This window comes from Triturus cristatus, chromosome 9 (assembly GCF_964204655.1).
Source record: "Triturus cristatus chromosome 9, aTriCri1.1, whole genome shotgun sequence".
Taxonomy (NCBI): domain Eukaryota; kingdom Metazoa; phylum Chordata; class Amphibia; order Caudata; family Salamandridae; genus Triturus; species Triturus cristatus.
Window position 1 is genome coordinate 903,603,150 of NC_140592.1, and position 14,041 is coordinate 903,617,190.

The 14,041-nt window shown below is 46.0% G+C and overlaps 1 protein-coding gene across 1 annotated transcript in view; it reads left to right on the forward strand.

The window, feature by feature from the left end:
* Positions 1 to 14,041, forward strand: part of ATG2B (autophagy related 2B) — a 1,039,004-nt gene that overhangs the window by 621,737 nt on the left and 403,226 nt on the right. The window contains exon 29 of the mRNA XM_085626438.1: positions 11,697 to 11,838. Within this exon, the coding sequence (XP_085482564.1) occupies positions 11,697 to 11,838 (142 nt within the window). The remainder of the gene's footprint in view (positions 1 to 11,696; positions 11,839 to 14,041) is intronic.

The following is a 14,041-nucleotide window of genomic DNA, read 5'->3' on the forward strand; positions in this document are numbered from 1 at the left end:
GGAGCGGGTCCCCGCAGGCAGGCAGGCAGGGTCCCCCAGCGAGGCCACCACCACACAAAGAAGCGCCGTAATCCCACTCGCGATGACGGCAAGGGGACTCAAAAGCGAAAGTGAAAGTGTGGGGTACGCGACTCGCCAGGCCCGGCCCGCCGTTGTTATTCACTTCGCCACTGGGTCACCCCCAAACTCGAGTCCGGGATCAGGAGAGAAGCAGGCCGCAAACTTCAGTCGATGCTCGCCCCGGCCCCCGGGGTCCGATTCAAAAACGGAAAACGGGTACCACCTCGGCTCAGGTTCACCGACACAGTCCACTCAACGATTCAGGATGAAGACAGGATAAACGTAGGAGGTTGCGGAGGTCCTCTGGAGCCTCGCACCTACGCGGCCATCTTGGTTGCGCGCTAGGCTCCTCCCCCTTACTTCCAACATACTTGGTTGTTTGGTGAGCAGCAGACACATCAATCTTGCATCATCAAGATTACATTGTGACCAGGCAAGTCAACGCCGTCTCCTCGTCGTGCTTCAACATCCTGCGCATGCTTCGGAAGATCTTCTGGTGGATCCCCACAGAGACCAGGAAGACCTTCACCCAGGCCCTCGTCACCAGCCGACTGGACTACGGCAACGCACTCTACGCCGGAACCACCGCCAAGATCCAGAAGAGACTCCAGCGCATCCAGAACGCCTCAGCCAGACTCATCCTCGACATCCCACGACACAGCCACATCTCCGGACACCTAAGAGACCTGCACTGGCTCCCGGTCAACAAGAGAATCACCTTCCGCCTCCTTACCCACGCACACAAAGCTCTCCACGACCAAGGCCCGAGCTACTTCAACAACCGAATCAACTTCTACGCCCCCAAACGCCACCTCCGATCCGCCAGCCACGCCCTCGCCGCCATCCCACGCATCCGCAGAGCCACTACAGGAGGAAGGTCCTTCTCCTACCTGGCCGCCAAGACCTGGAACTCCCTCCCGGCCGACCTGCGCCTGACCCAAGACCACCTCTCCTTCAGGAAGAAGCTCAAGACCTGGCTGTTCGAGCAGTAGCGGCACCCCCCCCCCCCAAGCGCCTCGAGACCCTACGGGTAGGTAGTGCGCTCTATAAATGTCTCTGATTGATTGATTGATATGAATGTTGCAGTCCAGTCTCAGTACATGTCAGCAGTACCATTAGAGAGTTGTTAGGCTCTATGGAGCACACACATGGATCAGTGTGAATATGTGTAGTAAATTACATTGGTCTCTCACTCTTCACAGTAATGACGATTCTCAGCGAAGTCAGTTGTTTTAACAATCCCATGTACTTCCATCGTAAACTCTCATGTCTTTTACATGGGATTCCGCCGACGTTGAGACCTTCATTAATGTCTTCCACTCCAGACATGTTGAGGATAGCCATAATTCTTTCTTCTCATAGCTTGAGTTATAGCTGAGGTGGAGAACAACCACCAGTTGCCATGGTTTTGTGCCTGTGCCTGGCAAATCACTTACACATCTAGCATTTCAATGTTTGGAACAGTTTTGACTTTCCCAACATCATGTGGATATGGCATTGATTTTGTTTTTTATATTCTTCCAAAGGCATGCTCTTGGTTGTTGTGAAGTCCTAAGAATGAGGTGACACATTAGCCAACGTACCACCTCCTTGGCTAGGGCCTCCAGCTCAGATTCCATGAATTTACTTCCTTACTCTACTGGGGTCCAGGATGGAAGTGTTTTGCGGTTTCTGTTTATGATAACTGAGTGGCATCATAGGTTGGTAATAGATTATGTTTGTCTTGTTTTGAGGTATTTTGGTCACACAAAATTACCTCCTGCACTCTCCCACACAGGAAGGAGATGTTGATAAGCTTTGGGGATGTCATACTGGAACTATATCTATTCTCTGGTGATTCAGTTCCTCACTCCAGGAACTTCTGGCACTATCTGATGCTCTGTGCACATTATATATATTGTGTGCTGTGTTTACCTCATGCGATGAAGAGCACAATCTGGTCTTTCTCAAATTTTGTAAAAGCAGGTTCAACGGGACACAGTAATTTATACATGTTATTTACAGACCCTTGCGGAATTGGTCAATGCAGTTTTTTACCACCAAACTGGTAATCAAGGTCGTGGAGTCTTACAAAGCACCAAGGACAAGAAAACTCAGTTGAATTCCACTGAGAGAGATTTACACCGCCTTCCTGAAGAAACTGCTGTATCTGCTAGAAGTTTGCTGCTCCATCAGGATATTGCATGACTTGTAAGCAAGAGAATGAAGCCCTAAAGGCAGTAATTATTTACTTCACTAATGCCTTTGTCACAATCTTACAACATATTTTTATCCTTTCCATCTGCTAAGAATCATTGTGTACAAGTACACTTCAATGTGAAGTTTGGGTCTATGATCACGTAACCTGCTGCAGCTTGTAAACAACTAATATTCAGAACATTAATACGCATTCTGCAGTTGTCCAAGTCCCTAATCAGCATCCTTGTCATTGGCAAACTTAATTAGTGCCAGAGACTTTTACTCAGTCCCTGCAGTGTTACTTCTCCCTCTAATAAGTTATCAGCTTTGTTTTGGGTGCACTCATACATTGCCCAGTATGCTCTCACACCTCCTACGGCCTGCACCAGTTTGGTTCACTTTCGACAAAACATAGGGCACACTTCAAGCTTGCCATTTTTGTATTCAAGTCAATACATTGTAGCTCACCTCCCTATTTCACTCAGAATGAAATACCCTGGTGTGTGCCAAAGTCTGTGCCATCCAATTTCACGTCATCAAACTTCTTATATTCTTCAAATTGTAACATTCTTCAAATTGAATTCTCCCTATCTGCCTCCAAGACAACCCTCAAAACCCGTCTTCCTAATGAATGTCAAGCTGAATTATCATTGCCTACTTTCAAATAAGCCCACATGTCCATATTGAGAATTAATAAAAATAGTTAATTTAGCTTTTGCCATTTCCACAAATTAGGCGCAGTAGAAATAGTTAGTCCAATATAATAAGTTCTATTTTCAAACAAAAAAAACTATTCCAGATATCATCAAAAAAATACCCCACAAGGTGTCATCTGCCATAAAACATACATATAATATTTTCATCACTCACAAATGTAGACCCATCTCTGGCAAACAGTTCTCAGGCTTGCAGAATGAACCAGACTGACCGATAGCAGCATCAGCAGGTTCTACCATTAGTATCCTTCTACCCTTAATAACCAGGGCACCTAGCTTGCCACTTGCCAGTGGCCTCCTGTTCCTGCTAGTTCCAACCTGATCCATTTGCTACCTTTTGACCAAGTGACACCGCCGTTGCCCTAGTTTTTCTGCCGGGTTATTCCCACTCCCTGTTCTTCCCACCAAAAGAAGTTCCTCCCACCCCAGGATCTACTTAATTCTAGCCGTAGCGTGACTGCATCAGTAAGCACCTGGGGACCTAGCTTGCCACTTGCCAGTGGCCTCCAGTTCCTGCTTGTTCCGGTCTGATCCAGTTGCCCCCTCTTGACCAAGTGACACCGCCGCTGCCCGGGTCTTCCCGCACGAGTTTTTCCCACTGCCTGGGTTTTCCCGCATATTCTTCCCGCTTCCTGTTCTTCCTGCCAACAGAAGCCCCTCTGATCCCAGGGCCTACTTAATTCGGGCCAGAGCACAACCGCATCAGTAGGCACCTGGGAACTTAGCTTGCCACTTGGCAGTGGCCTCCAGTTCCTGCTTGTTACAGCCTGATCCAAGTTACACTGCTTCTTCCTGGGATTTCTAGCCTAGGTTTATCCCGCTTGCCATTCTTCCCGCCAACAGAACCCCAGTCCACCCCAGGACCTACTTACTGCAGGCCGCAGTGCTACTGCATCAGTAGGCACCTATGCATCTAGCTTGCCAGTGGCATCCAGTTTCTGCTTGCTCCAACCTAATCCAGTTGCTGTCTGTTGACCAAATGACACTGCTGCTGCCCGGGTTTTTCCTGCTCACAGTTCTTCCCGACAACAGAATCCCCGCCACCCTGGGACCTACTTAATGCAGGCCGCAGCAAGCCCTTCTGCACCCGGACATCACCAGGAACCTTGGCCCAATTACCATCCAACGCAACACCACAACCACAGCTGCCATCGGAGCCAATGAACACCACCACTCCTCCTCGCCATCCTCCGAGACCTCAACAACACACACAGGCAAACACGCTGCTGACATGCATCCCCCAGCACTACAGTTAGACCTTTCTCCTGCACACAATGTGATTTCACCTGTGACACCACAGGCGTCGACACCCTCCCCTCCAAACAACTGATGCACGCCACCACCTGCACCAACTGTTTCCCATGCTCCTCATCGTCCGATCCCTCGGGAAGCACTCCACCGTAATTTGAGACCTCCTCAAAAGTACAACACCCGACCGTCTCTACTTGACCCAAACTTGGCTCAACCCATCCTCCAACCCGGACTTGGCCACAGCCATCCCGCCCACAAACAAAATCATACACCAGGACCAAACCCACAAGCCAGGCGCAGGACGTGCGATCATTTTCAAAAACATGATTGACTGCACCACATCCTCCGACTCAGACAGCAACTTTCTTGAACACCTCCACTACAAAATGCGAACGGACAACAACGCCACCCTTAATGCAGCCCTCATCTACCGTCCCCTGGGACCTAAGCAGAATTCTGCAACCACACTGCAGACTTCATCGCTCGCCTCTCCATCAAATAAACCAACTGCATCCTCGTTTGGGACCTCAATTTCCACCTGGAAGACACTACAGACTCCAAGTCCACAACCCTCCTCGACAGCCTCCGCAACTTCAGTCTCACTCCACTCGTCCGAGGACCAACCTACACAGCAGGCCCCACCCTCGACCCTATTTTCTCCTCTAACAATAAGATCAACACCACCAACATGACCCTGCTCACATGGTCCGACCATTACATCATACATTTCAAGATAACAGCTCACCAAGCCACCCCACCAGAAAAACCCAAAGTACCATCAAAACACTGGGGCAAAATATCCCCAAAAAACGGGACGAAGACCCTACAGGATCGCCCACCTAACCATACCAGTACCCTCAATGGCGACACTAAATGTCTTGCCAACTGCTCCAGCCGCACAGCTACCACCAAAAAAAGACCTACAAAAAAAAAACAAGAAATTACCCAGTTGGTACAACAACGATCTCAGGGAGTCCAGGCACCACTGCACACAACTTGAAAGAAAATGAAGACTTGACAAAAACATCACCTTCAAGATCCACATACAAAGTGCCCTCAAATTCTACTCCCAACAACTATGCAACGCAAAAAAATAGCCTAAACTCTCAGACTTTAAGCCACTTCCAACAACGGCAAAGAACTGTTCACCATCGCCAAGGAGTTCTCCAATCACACAGCTGCCTACAACGGCATCATCCCATCCCGAGACCTATGCAACGACCTCTAAAACTTGTCTGAACAGAAGATTGCCAATATCTACAACATATTCGACCTACAGCATACCGATATGTTCTTCCCCCACCAGCCGGATTCCTCCTTTATTGCCAAACAGCAGCTAAGCAACTGAAACCCCCTCTCGAACGAAGAAGTCCCCTCCCTGATGAATATCTTCCATTGAGGAGCCCCCTCAGACCCATGCCCCACTTCATGTACAACCTTGGAAGAACCATCATCTCCCCTGCGCTCACCGCTAGCATTAACACTTCCATAAGCACCACCCCCTTCCCGTCTTGCTGGAAAAATGCAGAAGTCAGTGCCCTAATGAAGAAACCAACAGCGCACCCTAACACCCTCAGCTCCTACAGACCTAGCTTGCTCCTGTCTTTTCCAGCTAAAGCCATTTAGAAAGCCATCAATATCCAACTCATGGACCACCTAGAACTCCATCAATGCCTAGACAGCTCTCAATCAGGCTTTCGCACCAACCACAGCACAAAGCCAACCCTCATTGCGGCCACCGTTTACATCAGAAGCATCCTCAATCAAGTAGAAACAACAGCACTCATCCTTCTCGACCTCTCCGCAGCTTTCAATACGGTCTCCCACAAGTCACTCATCAGAAAGCTTCTGCACTTGAGTATCTCCGGATTGGCCCTCAAGTGGATTTACTCCTTCCTCACAGACAGAACCTAACGAGTTAGAATTCCACCGTCACCTCAGAAGAAACTCATCTGCGGAGTCCCTCAAGGATCCCCGCTCAACTCACCACTCTTTAAACATCTACATGACGCCTCTCATGGACATAGTCAGAACCCACGGCATCAACATAGTGTCCTAGTGTCTTACGCCAATGACACACAGCTCATCACACAGATCATCTTCTCCTCTACTGACTCAACCAGCACCGCCAAAGCAATAATAATACTAATAATAATTTGATTTATAAAGCTCTTGGTTGCACCAGATGGAGTGTCCCCGCACTAGGATTTTCCTACAGACTACTACCAAACTGAACTAACAAAGAAGAAAACAAACCATAACTAAAGAAAACCAGCTCCAGACAATACTAAGTTCAATCTCAACTGAGCACCTAGGGCAGCTGAAATATCAAGTTTTTGAGCATCTTACTGAAAGCTGTTTCCGGAGACTCCATTCTAAGATGTAGATGTATGGTGTTCCACACCTTTGCAGCTCGAAAACCAAAAGCGCAGACACCCATCTGGGCTTTTTTCACAGATGGGACCACAGCCAGCTTATCCTTAGATGGCCTGAGACTGCGGCTGGGATAATAAGGTGGGATAATAAGGTTTCACCATGAAAAACAGGTAGAGAGGGTCCCTGCCATTGAGGATTTTATGGTATAGGCACATAGCTTAAAATGAGATTCTCTTACTTAGAGGAAGCCAGTGCAATTTGGCAAGAGCTGGACCAGAAGGTGCACATATGGGTAGATTTAACAATAAACGTGCAGCCCTGTTTTGTAATCTCTGCAACTTTTGCAATCTACCCCGTGAGGCCCCAATGTAAAGGATATTGAAATAGCCCAGGTGGGATGTCACCAATGCCTGGACTATGGTTTTCCTGGCAGCCAGAGGCAGAAGATCCATAATCTTCCTCAGAATGTTTAACGTGCTGAAACATTTGCCTGCAACTCAAGCTATCTGACTATCAAAAGTCAGCTTAGGGTCGAACCAAACTCCTAAGTTCTTTATCTTTAACTTAGGGACTGGAACGGGTCCAAAGCGTCAGGCCACCAGACGGTAAACCAGACAGAGGAAGCTTAACCAACAATAGGAACCTTAGTTTTATTAGCATTAAGCCTGAGGCAGCTCTTGTTCATCCATTCTGCCAGCTTCACCAAACTAAATTAGGCAGCCGCATCTTCCACTTCCTGGTACAGAGTGACAATAAGTTGCTTATCATCAGCATAAGATGCAATGGTCACATTGTGTTCGATGATATCTGCCAGGGGCGCATGTATAGATTAAATAACGTAGAGCTCAACATGGAGCCCTGATGCACTCTCTTAAGCAGAGGCAATGTTTCAGTGGAAAAGGGCCTTTGAGCTACCTGGAAGGTGCAGTTTTGGAGGAAGGAGGACAACCACCTCGGAGCCATACCCCTGACACTCTAAAAGAATGCCATAAGACACAGTGTCAAATGCTGCTCTGAGGTCCAACATTATTAATGCTGCTGTCTGTCCCCTGTCTGCACAAAGTCTAAGAGATTCCAAAGCTAACAATAAAGCTGACTCTGTAGAGTGTTGTGCCCGAAAGCCTGACTGGGTCCGGCGTAACAGATTATTAGTCTTTATGAAATTTGTTAGTTGCATGTTCACATGCTGTTCAGCCACCTTTGCAAAAAAGGCCAGCAGCAAGATTGGTCTTGTTTTCAAGCAGCCTTGGGTCTAAAGAAGGTGGGACACAACAGTAGCGTGTTTCTGCCTCAGAGGTAATTGACCTCTTGTAAGTGACGTGGCAATCAAGTTGCGCAAATGAGGTTGAATAGATTCCATTCTGAGAACCAAAATTTTGGTTGGAGCCGGGTCCATCAGTCACCCAGATTAGAGTTTGGTAAAAAGCATCCTAAGTTCATCCAGAGTAAGAACAATAAAACTAGTGAGGCTGTCCCCAGAAGATGAAACCTCAAACCAAGCTTCCGGGCATCGGATGTCTCTGACATCTTGCGAAAAGGATTCATACATTTTTGCCACTTTATCAGCAAAGAAACAAGCAATCACGTTGCAGCTCTCAGAAGACTGAGTGTTATGAGCAGAAGCACGTTCCAACGATGACATGGAATTGACAATTGAAAAAAGTTCTCTTGAAGAGTTAGCAGAAGACTCAATCTTCTGTGCATAATATTGTCTGTGATTTCTGTGTATTTGCCTATAATGTTGTTTAAGTGCCACATTATAGTTGGCTTTACTATCAACACTATAATCTTTTACCATAAATGCTCTATGTAGGACTTCTTCGATAATGGCAGATCCTGATTAAACCATTCAGCAGATGGCCTAACACGTGTCACCCAAAACTGAACAATGTCACTGATGGATGAAAAACAACTGCTTTCAGCTCAACATATGGCCATGTCTAAACTGGGGTGGTGTAGTGGGCAAAAGAACGATGGATTTAACCCAGATCTCTTGACTGGGGGAGAATGTATGCATTGTCAGCATTCCGTCCATCATTTGTTTGTTGTAACGCTTTTCGCCCTAAGTGGGATGGGTATTCCCAGACGTGGGACCCGTGCTCACTACGCCACTGGAGTCAAGCTATCCTGGCTGATGACGGCTGATAGCCAGAAACCGGTCCTAGGATGCTTGATTCCGGTCCAGGGAAGACATGGCTTGGCAGTTTGGGCTGGACTGTTCCCATGAGGCACAGGGTCAAGACTGATTTGCATATGGCCATGTCTAAACTGGGGTGGTATAGTGGGCAAAAGAACGATGGATTTAACCCAGATCTCTTGACTGGGGGAGAATGTATGCATTGTCAGCATTCCGTCCATCATTTGTTTGTTGTAACGCTTTTCGCCCTAAGTGGGATGGGTATTCCCAGACGTGGGACCCGTGCTCACTACGCCACTGGAGTCAAGCTATCCTGGCTGATGACGGCTGATAGCCAGAAACCGGTCCTAGGATACTTGATTCCGGTCCAGGCAAGACATGGCTTGGCAGTTTGGGCTGGACTGTTCCCATGAGGCACAGGGTCAAGACTGATTTGCATATGGCCATGTCTAAACTGGGGTGGTGTAGTGGGCAAAAGAACGATGGATTTAACCCAGATCTCTTGACTGGGGGAGAATGTATGCATTGTCAGCATTCCGTCCATCATTTGTTTGTTGTAACGCTTTTCGCCCTAAGTGGGATGGGTATTCCCAGACGTGGGACCCGTGCTCACTACGCCACTGGAGTCAAGCTATCCTGGCTGATGACGGCTGATAGCCAGAAACCGGTCCTAGGATGCTTGATTCCGGTCCAGGGAAGACATGGCTTGGCAGTTTGGGCTGGACTGTTCCCATGAGGCACAGGGTCAAGACTGATTTGCATATGGCCATGTCTAAACTGGGGTGGTGTAGTGGGCAAAAGATTGATGGATTTAACCCAGATCTCTTGACTGGGGGAGAATGTATGCATTGTCAGCATTCCGTCCATCATTTGTTTGTTGTTCAGCTCAACACAGACAGAACCAAAGTGCTATCTTTGGCAACAACCACTCCACTTGGGACGCCTCTTAGTGACCCTCTGAAATAGCCCCCCACCTACCACTGTGGAACATGCCGAGGACCTTGTGATGATCCTGGACACCAACTTCTCTATGAGCAGACAGATCAACGCCACATATCCTCATCATGCTTCCACATCCTGCGAATGCTGCACATGATTTTCAATTGGATCCCACTGAACACCAGACGAATGGTCACCCAGGCTCTTATCACAAATAGACTTGATTACAAAAGCTCCCTCTACATAGGAATCACAGCCCATGTCCTACGCCAACTCCAAACCACCGAGAACGCATGCACCTGACCATCCTGAACATCCCGTGAAATAACCACATCGCTCCACATTTCAATAATCTCCACTAGCGCCCAATCCAGAAAAAATGTAAGTACAAGCTCCTCACCCACACCTACAAAGCTCTCCACAGCACCGGTCCAGCTCTCCTCAACCACCACCTTAACTTCTACCAACCCACCAGACACCTTCCATCTGCGTCCCTGGAAAGAGCACACCTCCCTTGCATCAAGAAGATCAGAAACGGAGGATGCTTTTTCTCATACCTCGCAGACAAGAGATAGAACAAAACCTCCCGAAACACCTGAGAATCTACCCCTCCCTCATGGACTTCCGAAGGAACCTCAGGCATGGCTCTTCTAGACAAAACAGGCATGATCTCCTCCTCCCTCCTTAGGCCTGCCCTACACACCGTCTGGATACCCTCACAGGTGATTAGCCACGCTCTACAAAGTCACATAACATAACAGTGTTGTGCCGTAGAACACCCAAGTATACTCTCTTGTTAAGAAAGATGCTTTGACTGTCTGATGGCCTCTGGTTTGACCTATTCCATGGGTTATTTCTACGGTCTAATGCTATCTAATTAGTGCATGATTTATATATTAATCTTTTCTGTAACCTAGGGAAGCCCTGATTTCGAACAGTAGTTTTCAATCCTTCTTGCTGCTTAGCAGCTCCATGCCTGTGTCACATTTATCTCTCTATCTGTTTTGATATTCTGTCTCAAAGTGAATGTATGTCCAAACTCCTTCTCATGAGTAAACTTAAACCAGGTAGTTTTCAGGTTGAGCCAGGTAGCTCTCAGGATTGCCAATGTTCTTACATCTAGTAAAACGTATTGTTGGCCTTTTTCAAGCTTCCTAACACTACCTATTTTTCATCTTCTCCATCAGTTTACTTAGTTGTCTTACTGTGAAATGGACTTAGTCAAGTATACAGAATGTTCTGTATATTTGAGTCGGTCATAGCTGTATGTAACATTGGCAATGTATTGCCTCACCATTCACTCTGATAACTGCTCTATGTAATCAACCCATGGCTTTGGGGCCTGATAACAGTTGGATGGTAAAGCAAAATACCGATTTGTGAAGTAAGTGCCACATGTGGACTATGATGTTCATGGGTAATTTCTGCCATCATGTGGATAGTCTTTTGGAGGAAATTTTGCCAAATGGTTGTCCTCCAGAATTAGCACTTGCTCCACAAATCAGAAGATTTTCTGTTGCTGCCCAACTCTCAACCAGGCCGTAAATGCTCATGCTGTGCTTTGATAATGACATACGCATTTTCTTCTAGAACCATGTCTGCCGTAAGTAAAATACTAGACCTCCAACATTATATTACATATGATTTTACAACCAACTACCTAGTCTTTACCTTTCCACAGGCTCATTCTGATTATCAGAAATGTTACAAAGCATGTAAATGTGTGATCAATACTCTGATGGATTGCATTGTTACTGTTGACTAACTTCCTTTTTTATGAGATGTATAGCTTTGAAATATTTTTGATTGAGCCGTAAATATAGGACACCTACAGATTGTGGAATGTCGAATGAATAAGTGTGGGGTTAATGTTCTAATTGTAAGTAAATGACAGTAGAGATATATTTTCTACTTATAAACATGCCTATCCTCCAGGATGTACCATATAAATGATACATCTTTTGTTGATATTAAACGCAAAAACTGTCCAGATTAAATCAATTCAAGTTTTTTTTTAATGTGAACTTCATGTTTTGCAGTCTGGGCCAAATCATAAATCCTCTTCGCAAGGTGCACTACTCGCAGAAGCTGAGCAACAGATTTTGCGGGATCTAATGAGTGATGCTATGGAGGAGATGGATGGTCATCAAGCTGCTTCTCCTATGAATCATCTTCTTAATGGTAAGAAGAGCCTTAGTTTTCGTGGTACATATGCACTTAGGTCAAGTTTTAGTTTAAACACTATATGCGTTTGTCTCATTACAGCCTCTTTACTGAACACATACTTCTAATGGATAGTGAATCCTTCTACTGCCTTGAATCTGAACCACGTTTGCAAAAGCCACACTGTGTCTGCACAGAATTTTACTATATTGATTTGATGGTGCCAGATGTTGCTTTCTGACATCAACCACGTAATCTCTGAACATCACCTGAAGTGAAGCAATAGTTCCATATAAAGGTCACGCTCCATGGTGACATTAGTTCCTTTGTTATTGTACTTTGTTACAGTGCTCTGGAGTCACCAAGTATTCTTAGATGTTTTGGGATGTTTTTTCCTCCAAAATCATCAGGCGTTAAGCCATGAAGGTTGTGTCATGCTGATTTTGGCTTGAACCGTACACCAATTGCCCTTGGTGTCTGGGAAGTAGAAACAACTTGTCACAGTGTGACCTTTGAACTCTCATGTATCCTGAAAATGATCTGTGAGAGAAATACTAAACGTTTCATGGCTTTGGTATGGAGCAGGTTGTGGTTTACTCGTAAATGGTCAGTAAATGGTTACTAACTCAAGGATCTGCCTTCACCTTAGAGAAGGTATAGGAAGGTCCTCCTCATGCACAACAACTTTATCAATACTTCATTAGCTTCTTCAGACCAGGTTTGTGACAATCTAATACCCCAGGTGATCTGTCCCATTGTAGCAGCATTTGCTAATTAAATATAGGCCTTTCAACAAGCCTTGTTGAACGTTTTTTGGCCCCTAAGGTTGATGCTAAGTCAGTGTCAATTCTGGTTCCTTACACCTTTGGTCAAGTTTGGTTCCTTCAAAGCCAGTTGCTTCTCCCATTGTAGTGCTGGTTGTGACTTCTGTTGCAAATCTGATTTTGAAGTAACTATTTGTATTGTTTTTAGTGACCGAGGCACAATGCTGCAAACAGAATTTGTGGCATGGAAAATTATGTATAGTGCTGAGGCCAAAGCAGAGCATTGTTTAAAGATTAGCTTACCAAGATTTTTTTAAGTAGCTTCACATGAGATCTTTCCTAGGTTTGAAAATATATTTGGTTCTGATTCGGGTGGCATTCGGTATCCTCATGCATCAGGTCTGTTGAGAATGACAGTAGTGAGGCAGATGATCTCTTTGCCTCCAGTATACTCTATATGTAGTGTTATACACCAGTCAGGAAGGGGATTTTTTGCCAGCAGAAGGACCTGTTACTCCTGAGCAAGCACATTATGGCATGGCTGTAAAGATGGAAAAGTCACAATTGATTGGTGGATTACTTGATTTATTTTCAGCCATTGGTTATTACTCAGGGCTGCAATCCAGTCTGTCATTTTATGCCCACCATGCCACCTCAAACAAGAACCAGCCAAATGCAAATCAGCCTTAGCCTTGCTCTAGTAAGAACAGTCCAGCCTGAACTGCCAGGCCCTCTCTGAGCAGGTACATAAACAACCTCAGGCTGGTTTCTACATATTTCCGCAGTAGTAGGCAGCTTGAATCCTAAAGCATGGGGATCATGTCTGGGCATCCCCCTTGCATTTAAAGTGTTTAAAAAAATCAAAGGGATGGTTGGATTACTTGAATTAATTTCACTAGGCTCTCAGCAATTAATCTAGCGAGGAAGAACAATGCAAAAGCTGACCGGGATGAGGACAACATCACCACTCTCCCATGAATAGGAGACCAGCCAGTAGGTTCCCCAGAGATCTTCCTATCTCGGGGCCTTCCACTGATGGTCATTTTTGCCATTTTTGAAAACAGGAAGTATCATCCATTCCCTTCAAGCAAATTCTCTAGGTTCTTTTGGCAATACATTTGCCCACACCTGGTTGTACAGCGTTCTTCTGGGTTCACAGGATGTGGTCTAACGACGTTTTTCATCTCATTTGTCTAGCTCCACTGGTCCTTCCTCTCAGTGATGCTTTGCTTTTACGGAATCAGGACATCCCAACACTCAATCTCTATGTCTAATTGTTTGTAAATTAACAGGTTAGCCTTGGTGTTTTATTAGCTCCCTCCAGATGTGTTGGAGATGTGTTAGCTAGCAGAAGCTCTTGTATGAAATCAGTCTAGTCTAGTAGATAGGTTGTGTTTCAAATGTAGTGCACAGATAATGCTAGATCCACTCCAGGCGATTTGTATTTTACAGTTAGC